General features: G+C 36.5%; 1 protein-coding gene and 1 long non-coding RNA gene across 7 annotated transcripts in view; one reads left to right on the top strand and one right to left on the bottom strand.

Moving 5' to 3' along the window:
• LOC138184145 (uncharacterized) overlaps nucleotides 1-12,316 on the top strand; it is a 118,057-nt gene that overhangs the window by 8,099 nt on the left and 97,642 nt on the right. The window lies entirely within an intron of this gene.
• Sol1 (CUB domain-containing protein Sol1) overlaps nucleotides 1-12,316 on the bottom strand; it is a 549,725-nt gene that overhangs the window by 5,683 nt on the left and 531,726 nt on the right. For all 4 annotated transcript variants that reach the window (XM_069121832.1, XM_069121834.1, XM_069121833.1 and 1 more), the window contains one exon: nucleotides 9,669-9,913. In XM_069121832.1, the coding sequence (XP_068977933.1) occupies nucleotides 9,669-9,913 (245 nt within the window). The remainder of the gene's footprint in view (nucleotides 1-9,668; nucleotides 9,914-12,316) is intronic.

A 12,316-nucleotide genomic window follows, 5' to 3' on the forward strand; every position in this document is an offset into this window, starting at 1 on the left:
CGAGGCTCGACCGTCATCGTTACATCGATGAAATTTGAAACCAACGAAGATGCGCGTACGGATGTTACAAGATATTCGTTGAAAGTATACGTTTCGCGAAGATTACCAAAGTATTTGAACGGACAGTTATTCGCTAGATTATCTTCAGCGCTAGTTCTACGTTTAAGACTCTTCTATTAAGATCATGCTATTATTCGCGCTGTATGCTAATTTTCCACTAAGCGTACGTTTTCAATAAACGTCGTGTAACTTTTCTATATACAGTCTCAAGATGCTTCCAAATTTTACTGTTGCAATCATCGATAGTCGTGTCTCGTCGCAGTGCCAGCAAAGTTTGCAGAAGCTTCGTAAAATGCCTGTAATATTTAAGTAAATAACATATTAGGTCGAAAAATTTCTTTCGTTTTATAAGGAAATAATGGATTTTCCGTTTTGTATTATTTTATCGAATTACCTATGATCCACTTTGTTCCATCAAACTTAAAGATCACAACGTTCGACAGCTTAGGTTTCGTGTGTGTATGAAGACGCGTTGTTGTAAAAGACGCGTCTGTAAAAGAAAGACACTTCGCGGACAACCTGATACATTGACAAAAGTTTTCCGTAGTAAATGCTGGAATACTTTCGCGAGTCACTGTACCTTCGCTTTGTAACGAAGAGAACGTTACGCAATCTTGTGCTGTCGTGTCGCGGTAAATATCGAAGATCAATGATATAATTAGGGATATCGAATCCTTTAAATGCATTCTGTCGTCTTAAAGAACGAATCGCCGAAGAGAACGCGACGCTACAGACTATGGAATATATAAATACGATGTGCCCGTGTCCTATTTACAGTTTGTTGCAAAACAATGGCGTCCAATTCAATTGTATCGGTGGCTCTCGAAGCGCGACGCGCGTAATAATTGCCTCTGTTTAGTTTCACCGAATTTTCTCTTTTTTTCCCCCCCTGTATTTTCCTTTTTTCCCGTCTCTCTTTCGCCTAACTTCTCTGTCAGTTCCATTACCAGCCGGAGTCTGTGCGAGGATATCGGGTTGAACGCATTAATTACTTTCATGATCGACTAAATTGCACGGACTGATGCCGGCGAATTGTATTGTTTTGCTACCGTACTCACGCCATTGCCGCTGCACTCGCTACATCCATGCAATTTTCCTTTTAATTTAGCTTGCAATTTCTTTCGCGACCATTTTTCCCCCGATTCTTATTCGACTGAAAAATGTTACTCTCTATCGACAGACAAATAACACAGTCCAGCATTGATTGCTTTCACTTTTTCTCGCAAAACCGCTGGAAATAGTTGAAAATGAATTTAACGTTTGAGCTGTTAAGCGCTTTATGTACGTGCCGTTTTAGATAAATGAGAAGAATGTTGTTAAAAGAGAGTTAATGGCTTATACGTGCGCCCTATACGACGTATTACAGAAACAATTCGATCAATATATCGTTTCTTGTTATATAGGCATACTGAATCCTGATCTAATATATGGTAGAGATAATCTTCCATGTGCATTCGATTATTTCGTGTTCTATGTGTGTAGTAACTTGTATTATTTTACTCTTCAGCAATACGAACGTCGTACAATTTTCTGCTGTCTATTAAGAATTTTAGAGTACAATTTCTGTAAAGAAGGCGAATTTACGCAACGATTATGTAGCATAGAGTAAATGGTAAAAAGTGGAAGCAGGACCAGGAATAGGAAAAATGATACGATCACAATTTTCATTACACGATATTGAAAATTAAGCAATATTTCGATATTAATAGAAACTGCTCACTTTAAATTAATACGATGCTGTACATGAGAATCCTGTCCGATGCATATCCACGAACGTCAATACAGTGCGCGTTTCGTATTTAATTGTATATCATTATATAAATCAAATTCGTTCATTTAATACACAGACACGCTGTACATTTAGAACCCTTTGATCGGATACGCCATTACTGGCCATCAGTTTGCTATTAATTCCACGTTTCCTGCCATTGCCGTTTGAAAATTCTTCTGTCCCAGTTGTTTGTTAAGGTTTACTTGTTGATCTTCCAAATATCTCTTCATACTTTTTTTTTTCTTTTTTAATGACATCCTATTGCGAATCGTTCTTACGCAAATTTAATTAGTTTTAACGGGCGAATGGCAAGCCAATTTCGCAGATTATACCGTAATCCTGTTAGAGTAATATCGATTCCATTTAACTTTCACGGGATTCAATTGTACAACCTATTTCGATTTCTTTCTGCGATTAATACGTTCGCCAATTTATTCATAACATTGCACATTATGGGACGTGAACGAGAGCGCGTGAATTATTACGCGCAGTAATGAATACTGTCTGTTAATCGCCACTGATTACGTCGGTAAATCCGAAAACGAATTTTACGCGTGCAATCGCTTAACAGGGAATTTTCATAACTGAGAAAGTAGAAAACCTAGTTAACACGCGTGGATGTTCGTACGTTCATAGGAGATTTACAGATACAAGAACGCACAGAATTCGCGTAAAACGCAAACGCTCGCAGATATAAAGATATCGTTACGTCGGGCGACGCTCTACCTAGACCAGGCCACGCACCGCGGGCAAGATGGGACCCAGATATCCGCTCATCCTTACTGCGTGCACTCAATAGTCTTAACATCAAGCATAGAAAGAAGACTAAGAAGGAAATACCCAACAGATCTCATAAAGGATATAACCTAACAAACACGAAGATGGTACCCCGCTGGGGGTAGCCACCCACATGATAATCAAACAGCCAAAAAATTCGTACAAATCGGACAAATTGTGAATGTAAACAACTAAATAAAAAAAAAATAGTCTTAAGGACTCATCGTAAATCTCAGGAATTTGTCAGCTGAGGTCCTTCAGACCGAACAAATATCGTTTTTCTAAATCGCTTTCTAAAGATTATTGTCTACTACGGCTGACACGGGAGAGTTGGTTAGCAAGTCGAAAATCCAAACTAAGCATAGAAAACAAATTAAAAATTTACAAAACGATCATAAAACCAGTCTGGACGTACGGAATACCACTATGGGGAACAGCAGCAATGAGCCATATAAGCAAAATAGAGACGATCCAAGCTAAAATCCTCGGAACAATAGTAAACGCACCATGGTACGTCAGAAACGAAGATATACGGAAAGACCTTGGAATACCAACGGTCAAGGAGGAGATTAGCAGATGCGCAAGAAGGTACAGAGAAAGAGTAGCAACGCACCCGAACCGGCTGGCAGCGGAAACGATCAACGCATCAAACATAGAGAGAAGACTAAAAAGGAAACACCCAACAGATCTCACAAAGGACATAACATAACAAACACGAAGATGGTACCCCGCTGGGGGTAGCTACCCACATGTTATATTATTACAACACCAAGATATAACATTTTACCAAATGTCCTACTGGACAAATTGTAAAATTTAAATAAATAAATAGAAAAAAAAAGGGAGAGTTAGTTTTTTCTCACGTATGACACTTCACACTAGCAACTTTCTATTGTCACGTAAGCTTAAGGGTTGGTTGATGAAATAAAATAGCCGAGTCGTAACACAACTATTAATTTTCTTTTAATTAAACTTTATTACGAATTCAGTAATCGCAATGTAATACACACTGAATCAACATAAATCACAATTCACTCCAACCACGTTATGTAAAACTTAGTTACAATGATACGTTAAGTACGCGACTGTTATAAGGGTAGAGACCGGTAAAGATATGTTGACTATTCTAAGGATACAGAATAAGTGCGTCTTACTGACGATACTGTTTCCAAGGAAGGCTAGGGGTGGGTGTGTCTGAGGACACGGGACTATCGGATTCGTCGATGACAATTTTGGTTAAGGAAGCGAGGGCAGTAGACACCGTCACCGATTGGATAATAAGACGGTTGGTGGACCAGGAAGGGTTTTAGCCGTCCTCGCGAGAAAGTTGCTAACGGAACATACCAGATGCGAAGAAAACCAACTTTCTATGCTAACACGTGGTAGACGATAAACGTAAAAGGGAATCTAAGACAAGAAATACTCGCTTGGTCCGAAGAACCTTAACCATGAAAATTCCAAGACCCTGGTGGGTACTTAAGACTATCGAGGGTACGCGCCAAGGATGTGCAGACATCTGGGTGCCATCCTGTCCGCGGTGTGTGGCCTGGTCTCTGATGTGAATTGACGTTACACTATCGAGGGCGGCTAAGACCCTTCCTAGTCCATCAACCTTCTTTTATCCAATCAGAAGCAATGTCTACTGTCCTCACTTTGCTAACCAAAAGTGTCATCAACAAATCCGATGGTCCCGTGCGCTAGACACACCCATCATTAACTTTCCTCCGATACAGCATCGTCACTGTACCTTACTTATTCTACAATTTTAGAATAGACAACAAGTCAGTACCGGGTTAGTCTCCCTCATTGCTACGTCAACTATAACAAAAAAGTCTAAGAGCCTTGCTCGATTACCAACGAATATTGTGCCAATGTATCGCATCTCTATACGCCAAGTCATTGTCTACGACGTATATCACAAGCAACGGTGTAACTTAAGTGTTCAAAATATATAATTTGTAACCCTGTTAATCGCAGTGTTATACCCTCTCAACCACTCCTATTATCTCAACGGAAACCAGGGGATCGATCTATTCGCGGCGTCGATTATTATAATCGTAACGGGAATTTACGACTCCCGTTGACGTGTTTCCTCGCGATTGCGTCCCCCAGCGATTGGTCGAAAATACAGATATCGATAAGAATAATTTTTGAATCGTGGAAAATAATGTTTTAGGATATTTCAAATATCGGAAGACGGTCTGTGGAATGTGAAAATTTCCAAGTGCTAATATATGATTCGACTGTTCGATACGAACGACAAACACCGATGTAAGTAAATACGTTCGAGTGAATTACTCTGAGGGAATGGAAGAAAGAGAAGAAACGTGGCCCTCGTAATTTCTATTATATCATCCCAAGGGTTTCCGTAAGATTGTTCGGCTTCTTTTATATCCGGGAAACTTGATTCTTGTCTTTAGTATTGGTCTGTGTTCCGTGCTTTACATCGCATCCGAGTTTAGAGAAAGGGCGACGAGTATATTCTCCGCTTTGACTTCGCTGCTCTTTCTATTTGGATTTTTTTATCAAGCGCAGACACATATAACGTGTGTGTAATATCACGAAAACGAAAGAAGAAAGGCCTTTTGTGTCATCCGTAAGGGAAACTTTGTAAAATAAAAATGCGCGTGCACAACGTGTTTCGAATGTAAACGTTGCCTCAGCTCGAAACTTTTGTTCCATTGATATTCGCCTGTTATCTGTGCAAAACGCTATCTTTACAGCGCTGTATTGCGAACAACTGTTGCCTATAAATTTTCTTCGCTACAATACTGATAATTATTGATATGCATATATGTATGAATATTTGCATCTTTGACGCGATTGTGCTTCATGTACGTATCCTACATTTTTGTACGCGCATAAATCACTTTCGTAGTATGGAAATTGACTGGATACGAAGGAAATAGAGGCGGTTCAAAAATTCGAATGGTCGAGTAACGATCGAAATTTGTCGAAGTCAAAGGCGAAGCTATTGGGTTGACAACTAAGTGATTGCGGGTTTTGTCATTACCACCTAATTACAAAATCCGCAATCACTTAGTTGCCAATCAACAATACACAGACCAGGTGTGCACACAGGAGGAACGCGGGAAAAACGAGCGAAGGAGAAGAATTGCGACGAAAATAAGCCAAGAGTATTTGACTGATTCCACGTTATTGGAATTCGTTATTAGAAAATTGAAATTTAATTAACTGTATTAATTTATAACGCTATTAATTTCTGATTTGGTAATATCTGGTTGTTCGATTCAATTTTACGGTTCAACGATAAACATTGTTATAATTTCCATAAAATTTACTTCACTGTTTATTTATTTCTATAACCTATAGTATATGTAAATTTTATTCGTATTTACGTTTGGAAAATAATACATTTTCTCTTCCACGATTCAACGATAAAACAGGCAAAGTTCCACAAGTATATTTTACCAATAAACTGTCGATTCTTCTGCATCTATGAGAAATTTAAAGATACGAAAATATAGAAAATATTCCAACTAATGTACTCGATAATGAAACAATTGCATGCTCAAGTTCCATTTGTTCAACCGTGTTCAGAAGCCTACGAATTTACTAATATTAAAACTATCTGTAGGTTGTACGTTATTTTTCCTATCTAATACAAAATTCTAAAATTGTAAAAACTATTCGTGCAATTCCCAAATTACGAAAGCTGTACTTCCAGCTTGTCAATTCGCTGTTACTGTCGTTAATAACTCATCGCGCAAGACGAATGTTCGTGTAACCAATTGTATTTTTCTAACGTCAAGAAACATCCCAAGCTTGAGCAGAATATGAAAAAAATCGTAGGATTCTTCGTATCAGCTTCGTATGAAATTCGTATTAAATTTCATATGAGATATTTGTATAAAACGTTAATGTACGTTTTTTCAAGGTAAAGCGAGGGCGAGGTGGAAATGGTATAAATTCGAGAATCGCAACAGGATTGAAGTTTTGGAACATGAGGATCCGGGCACCGGTATCCGCTTTCTATTCCGCGTATCGCTCTTGATTCGTTCGATTTATGTACGATTAAAGCAAACGAATCCATCTTCCGAGTGATTTAATAATGGAAGAAAGTACACAAAAATTCGATTTCCTCTATCAATATCTGCAGGGCAACACTGGTCGCTCGTCTATCGCAAATCCTCTTATAAATCGCGTATAATCTTTTTTACACTAACGCATGCTTCCGCTGTTTCGGATGTAAACTGTCGATTATTCATGGGATTGCACGATAAACCGGTGAGTGTTTGAATCCGATGAGAGGTTGAACTTTTTTAAACCCATAACCAATGTAGCCTTTCGTTTCGCGAACACGGAAAACTAGTATCAGAAAAACTATGGAACGAAGAAGCTTAAGCATTGGCAATTGCGCGAATAACAAAAAATTTTAATATTATCATTTGTCTGTACGTAATCCTTGTCTCGCGGCTTAGGACGGTTTCCGGTTTGTACATCCCCCTTTTCTATGTTATATAAAAAAAAAAAAAATGTTAAATACCTAGTAAGGCAAAGACATTTTGATTTATTTGATTCTTTATTAAAATCAAGCGAGATAACGCTTCGGATTATTTCTATTGATTCGAAACGAAATAAAAGCTCGCTATTGTTTCTGATGGCTTGGAAAATACGTTGTTTAAAGAGCAATATGTATATAAAAGTGATACGAAAGGGAGGAGACAATAAGCTCGTAATTCGCTAAAAAAGAGAACAGAGGAAAGTTCGTCGAACTTGCGCGTTTACCTGCTTTGCGTATACGCATGTGAAAATATTAAAACGCACAGTGCACGCGTCTCGTGACGCGCAATCGGGACCGTATGTATGTTTGCATTGGAAACTATGGCCTCGGGAGCCTTGCTAGCTCGGTATCGTGTTTCTAAAGTTAGCATTAACAGTACAGAATCGATTGCTTCATTAGAACGTGCGCGTCGATAACGCATCGTTAGGGAGTTTTGTAATACGTGACTGCGTTATGTTTAACCTAGATTTTTTTAATCGCGTCGCAGTAAATACATTACACTGATGTAATGTTAATCTTACTACGTTTTTTGTGTCATTTTCAAACGAGTATTTTTCTTATAGAAATCAGAGATTATATAGTTGAAGATATTAGGTTCATACAGGTTAGGAAAATTTCTTCAATTCGAGGAAAATAGCGATGAAGATTGTCTTAGAGCATTAAATGTTCCTCCTTTGGTTGAAAGAATAGTGAATAAGCTGATAGATACAAATTTCGAGTTGTATTTTTCTTATAGAAATTAGATATTACATAGTTGAAGATATTAGGTTCATACAGGTTAGGAAAATTTCTTCAATTGCAGGAAAATAGCGATGAAGATTGTCTTAGAGCATTAAATGTTCTTCTTCCGGTTGAAAGAAAAGCGAATAAGCTGATAGATACAAATTTCGAGTCGTATTTTTCTTATAGAAATTAGAGATTATATAGTTGAAGATATTAGGTTCATACAGGTTAGGAAAATTTCTTCAATTCGAGGAAAATAGCGATGAAGATTGTCTTAGAGCATTAAATGTTCCTCCTTTGGTTGAAAGAATAGTGAATAAGCTGATAGATACAAATTTCGAGTTGTATTTTTCTTATAGAAATTAGAGATTATATAGTTGAAGATATTAGGTTCATACAGGTTAGGAAAATTTCTTCAATTCGAGGAAAGTAGCGATGAAGATTGTCTTAGAGCATTAAATGTTCCTCCTTTGGTTGAAAGAATAGTGAATAAGCTGATAGATACAAATTTCGAGTCGTATTTTTCTTATAGAAATTAGAGATTATATAGTTGAAGATATTAGGTTCATACAGGTTAGGAAAATTTCTTAAATTGGAGGATAATAGCGATGAAGATTATCTTAGAGCATTAAATGTTCTTCTTCCGGTTGAAAGGAAAGCGAATACGCTGATAGATACAAATCTCGAGTCGTATTTTTCTTATAGAAAACACAGATTATATAGTTGAAGATATTAGGTTCATACAGGTTAGGAAAATTTCTTAAATTGGAGGAAAATAGATAGCTATGAAGATTGTCTCAGAGCATTAAATCTTCTTCTTTAGCTGATAGATGCAACTTTTGAGGATCGTAGCAGCTTAAGCATAATAATACATGTAACAGGAAATAGTATTTATCGTAAACAAACATTCTGTTGAATAACAGAACGTTCGGATATACGGATAATGTATGTACCCATATTTATTTTCCAACGAGTACGTCCTCGGTTAGATAATATTATTTATCGTGGAATATAAATACTCATACTGATACTCATTTCTTATTTTGTATATTTCTTGTAGATAATATTTTCATATAGAATCTTTTGCAAACAGAATTGTTATGTCATCTTAATATTTACTGTTTAATATTAAACGTGATTCGGTCGCATATGCCGTATCTGTGATCATTCCGATATGAATTGATTTTAAAATATTTAACAGGGAGTCGGAAACACCGAACAGCAGTTATTTGTATTAATTTTTAATTAGTAGTATTTGTCTTGTTTTATAGATAAACGTGGAAATTGTATTATTTGAAATGATATTCGACTCAATCGAAGGTTTATAATTATTTTAATGCGTATTTATAGATGTTACTCCGCGTACATAAATTTCGTTACTTTTTACGTATAAACGTGCAAACATACGAACCGAGTTTCCATATCATCTCTGTTATCCCGTGCATACATATATTTGTAAAAATTGTAGAATACGTTTTTCGTTGTAAAAAAATTTCTTGCGTTTCTTATACCGTAATTATATATTTTGTATGAAGCAGGGAAATACCATGCGCCTTCTCCCTTTCTCGTGTATGCTTTAAACAAGGCGTATTTAAATTTCCTTTTGTACAATCAGGATGACGGGATTACATTAATATTTTAGAAATTTTATTTTAATTTCTCTGTCGTCGTACGGAAATTAACCAGAATAGAGTAGAGAAAAAGAAAAAAGGGAAAAAACGTCCGAGCATTGTGTAGGGAACGTAAAAATTCGAGTACGAGAGAAAGGGGACGAAAGTTGCTCGTCGAGAAAAAAAGGAAGTTTAGTTTTACCTTTTAACGTTGACGCGTTACTCGGCGGCTTTGTTGTATAATTTCCTTCCTCGTCCATAAACACATAGCTAGCGTTAAATCCTGTTCCATCGTATCTGCCGTTGCTTTTAAAGGTTACGCGAAAGAACTTTCTGTCGCTCTCCACGTCGAATTCCTTTTGTTGACCGCAATGCCTCGAATACTTCCGGTCCCTAGACATGTAATTCGAAAATTCGACGAAGTCGCTGGCCGACACCGCCTCGCAGCTGTAACATTAACACCGTTTATCTTAGAGATAAAAAAATAGCTGTCGTTTTTTACACTCTTGCGATAACTTAATTTTGTTTAAGCCTGCTGTCCGCCTCTATATGACCCGAAATGGACGTTGTATTTCGATAGAAAATTATTAAAATACACATACGTCGTTTTCGAATATTTGGTTTTATCATTTCGTTGTTTTCGTACCTTTTGTGCATACCACGATTTTCACGAATAAAAGAGGCTCAAAAGCACGATATCTGACAAGATACAAACGCGAAGAAGAAGCGAGGAAGACAGTAGGTTTCAATGGAAAACAATGATCGCTAAACATTATATCAAAGAGGTTTAAAAAAACAGAGAAGTTTAGAAAATAATAATTTTACATTTTCTTTAATTTTAAAGCGCATTACGAATGTTTATGATTCGTTTTGTTATCGGTGACCGCCATCGATAACGATTATCGACGGTGAAAATATTTTTCAATTACCAGTAACCATTCTTGGTGTTGAAAATGTTTCTCAGTTGCCAGTAATCTGCGTTATTGGTGGTGAAAATGTCCTCCAGCAATATTAGCGGTGAAAATGTTTTTCAGATGCTAGTAACCAGCATTATTGAAAATGCTTTTCAGTTACCAGTAATCATTATCGATGGCAAAGAGTTGTTTCTTTGGAGAGTCATAGATTTTCATTGACATTACTGATAATTATCGGTATCTAGAGAAAAGACGTCAAAGTCGGACGATCCTCAATTCGTAATTTTTTCCGACGAAGCTAGTTTCTAATAATTCCTTGAAAAATATTTTGACAGTGAAAAACTAATCGTATCGTTAACGTCAAGGAAATTATATTAGGTTGTCCGAAAAGTTTCTTTCGTTTCATAAGACGATAATAGATGAACAATAATTGCTGTTTTATATTATTTTATTGAATTAGGTATGATCGATTTCGTTATATTTCTATTATTATGTTCGTGCATAATTCAATAAACTACTATAAAACGAAAAACATCGTGCGTCTATTATTTCCTTATAAAACGAAAGAAACTTTTCGGACAACCTAATACATAAAAGTCAGCGAGGTGCGTTTATATAGAAGTTGCATATAATTAACAAACAAATGGTTCAAAACGTTGAAACATTTTTGCTTGTAGGGAAAATTCCAGTACTTTGTACTACCGTGAAAATTCCCTTCGAAACCGCTGACCTGCGATATTCTGTCCTCTTAAAACGTCCTCTATAGATCGGTATAATCTTATGAATTGGATAGTAATACAATGTAGCAGGGGATGTTATTGCGTTCGATATTATACCGAAGAAACGACGAGGAGACAAGCGTATCGATGTCTCTGCGTATAAAACTACACACAATACGCGAGCACAATACGGAATCGAAGTTTACACAATTTTCAGAGTGTTTTATTACGGAAGTCTGGTTCTTTCGTTATGTGTATATACACTTTCGCAAGTTATCAATTTTTTCAACGCTATCGATCGGCTACGATATTTAATAACGTATACATCGAGTATAATTTAAACGCATTATTTGTTTCTAATTTCGCGTGCAATCATATCGATTGATAAACGTTAAACTCGTCTGCCTTCTACAATCGCGATAGAAAATTGTTTCCGAAATACCAGTGCTAATTATCAAATCTTCAATGGATATTTTATCGTGGTATGGTTTGTTAAAGACCGCTTGCAATAATTCATCGATACGTGTCTCATAAATTTAATAGCAGCGGGAGTTAACGTTGCAGTAGAAACGAGCAATTAGTAATTAAAATGAAATGAAAACTGCGATTGAAATAGAAACTGCGAAATAAAAAATATTCCATTTCTCGTTCTTCGTTCACCTTATCACAAATACAGTGAAGAGTAAATACTTTTACAATCACTGTGTATATCTGTTGGTCTCATAAAATGATAGGAAATGTTGGTTTTCATCGTTAGTTTCCTGTTAAATCCTATATTTTAACAATATTCGTGTCGTTGTTAATCAAATATTAAATAAAAATGTAAAATGTAAAAAAAGAAATCGATCAAAGTGTCCGGATTCTTACGAACGACAAGTGCATCCTTGCAATGTGCAGCATGGAAAACGATCCACGGTGGCTACAAAAAGTATTTGCATCATTATCAAAAAAGCATCAAATTTTCGCAACGATATAAAGGTACATATCGCCAAACGATTCGAAATTTGTGGGATCTAATTAATTAATACACAGGGTGGTTGGTAACTGGTGGTACAAGCGGAAAGGGGGTGATTCTACGCGAAAAAAGACGTCGAAAATATAGAATAAAAATTTTTCGTTCGAGGCTTTGTTTTCGAGAAAATCGACTTTGAATTTTCGCTCGGTACGCCTCCACTTTATCACGTCTCGTCATAACGGATCTCACTGTAGATCGTTGT

Source organism: Bombus flavifrons, chromosome 10 (genome assembly GCF_040668555.2).
Source record: "Bombus flavifrons isolate JBK064 chromosome 10, iyBomFlav1_principal, whole genome shotgun sequence".
In the NCBI taxonomy this organism is placed as follows: domain Eukaryota; kingdom Metazoa; phylum Arthropoda; class Insecta; order Hymenoptera; family Apidae; genus Bombus; species Bombus flavifrons.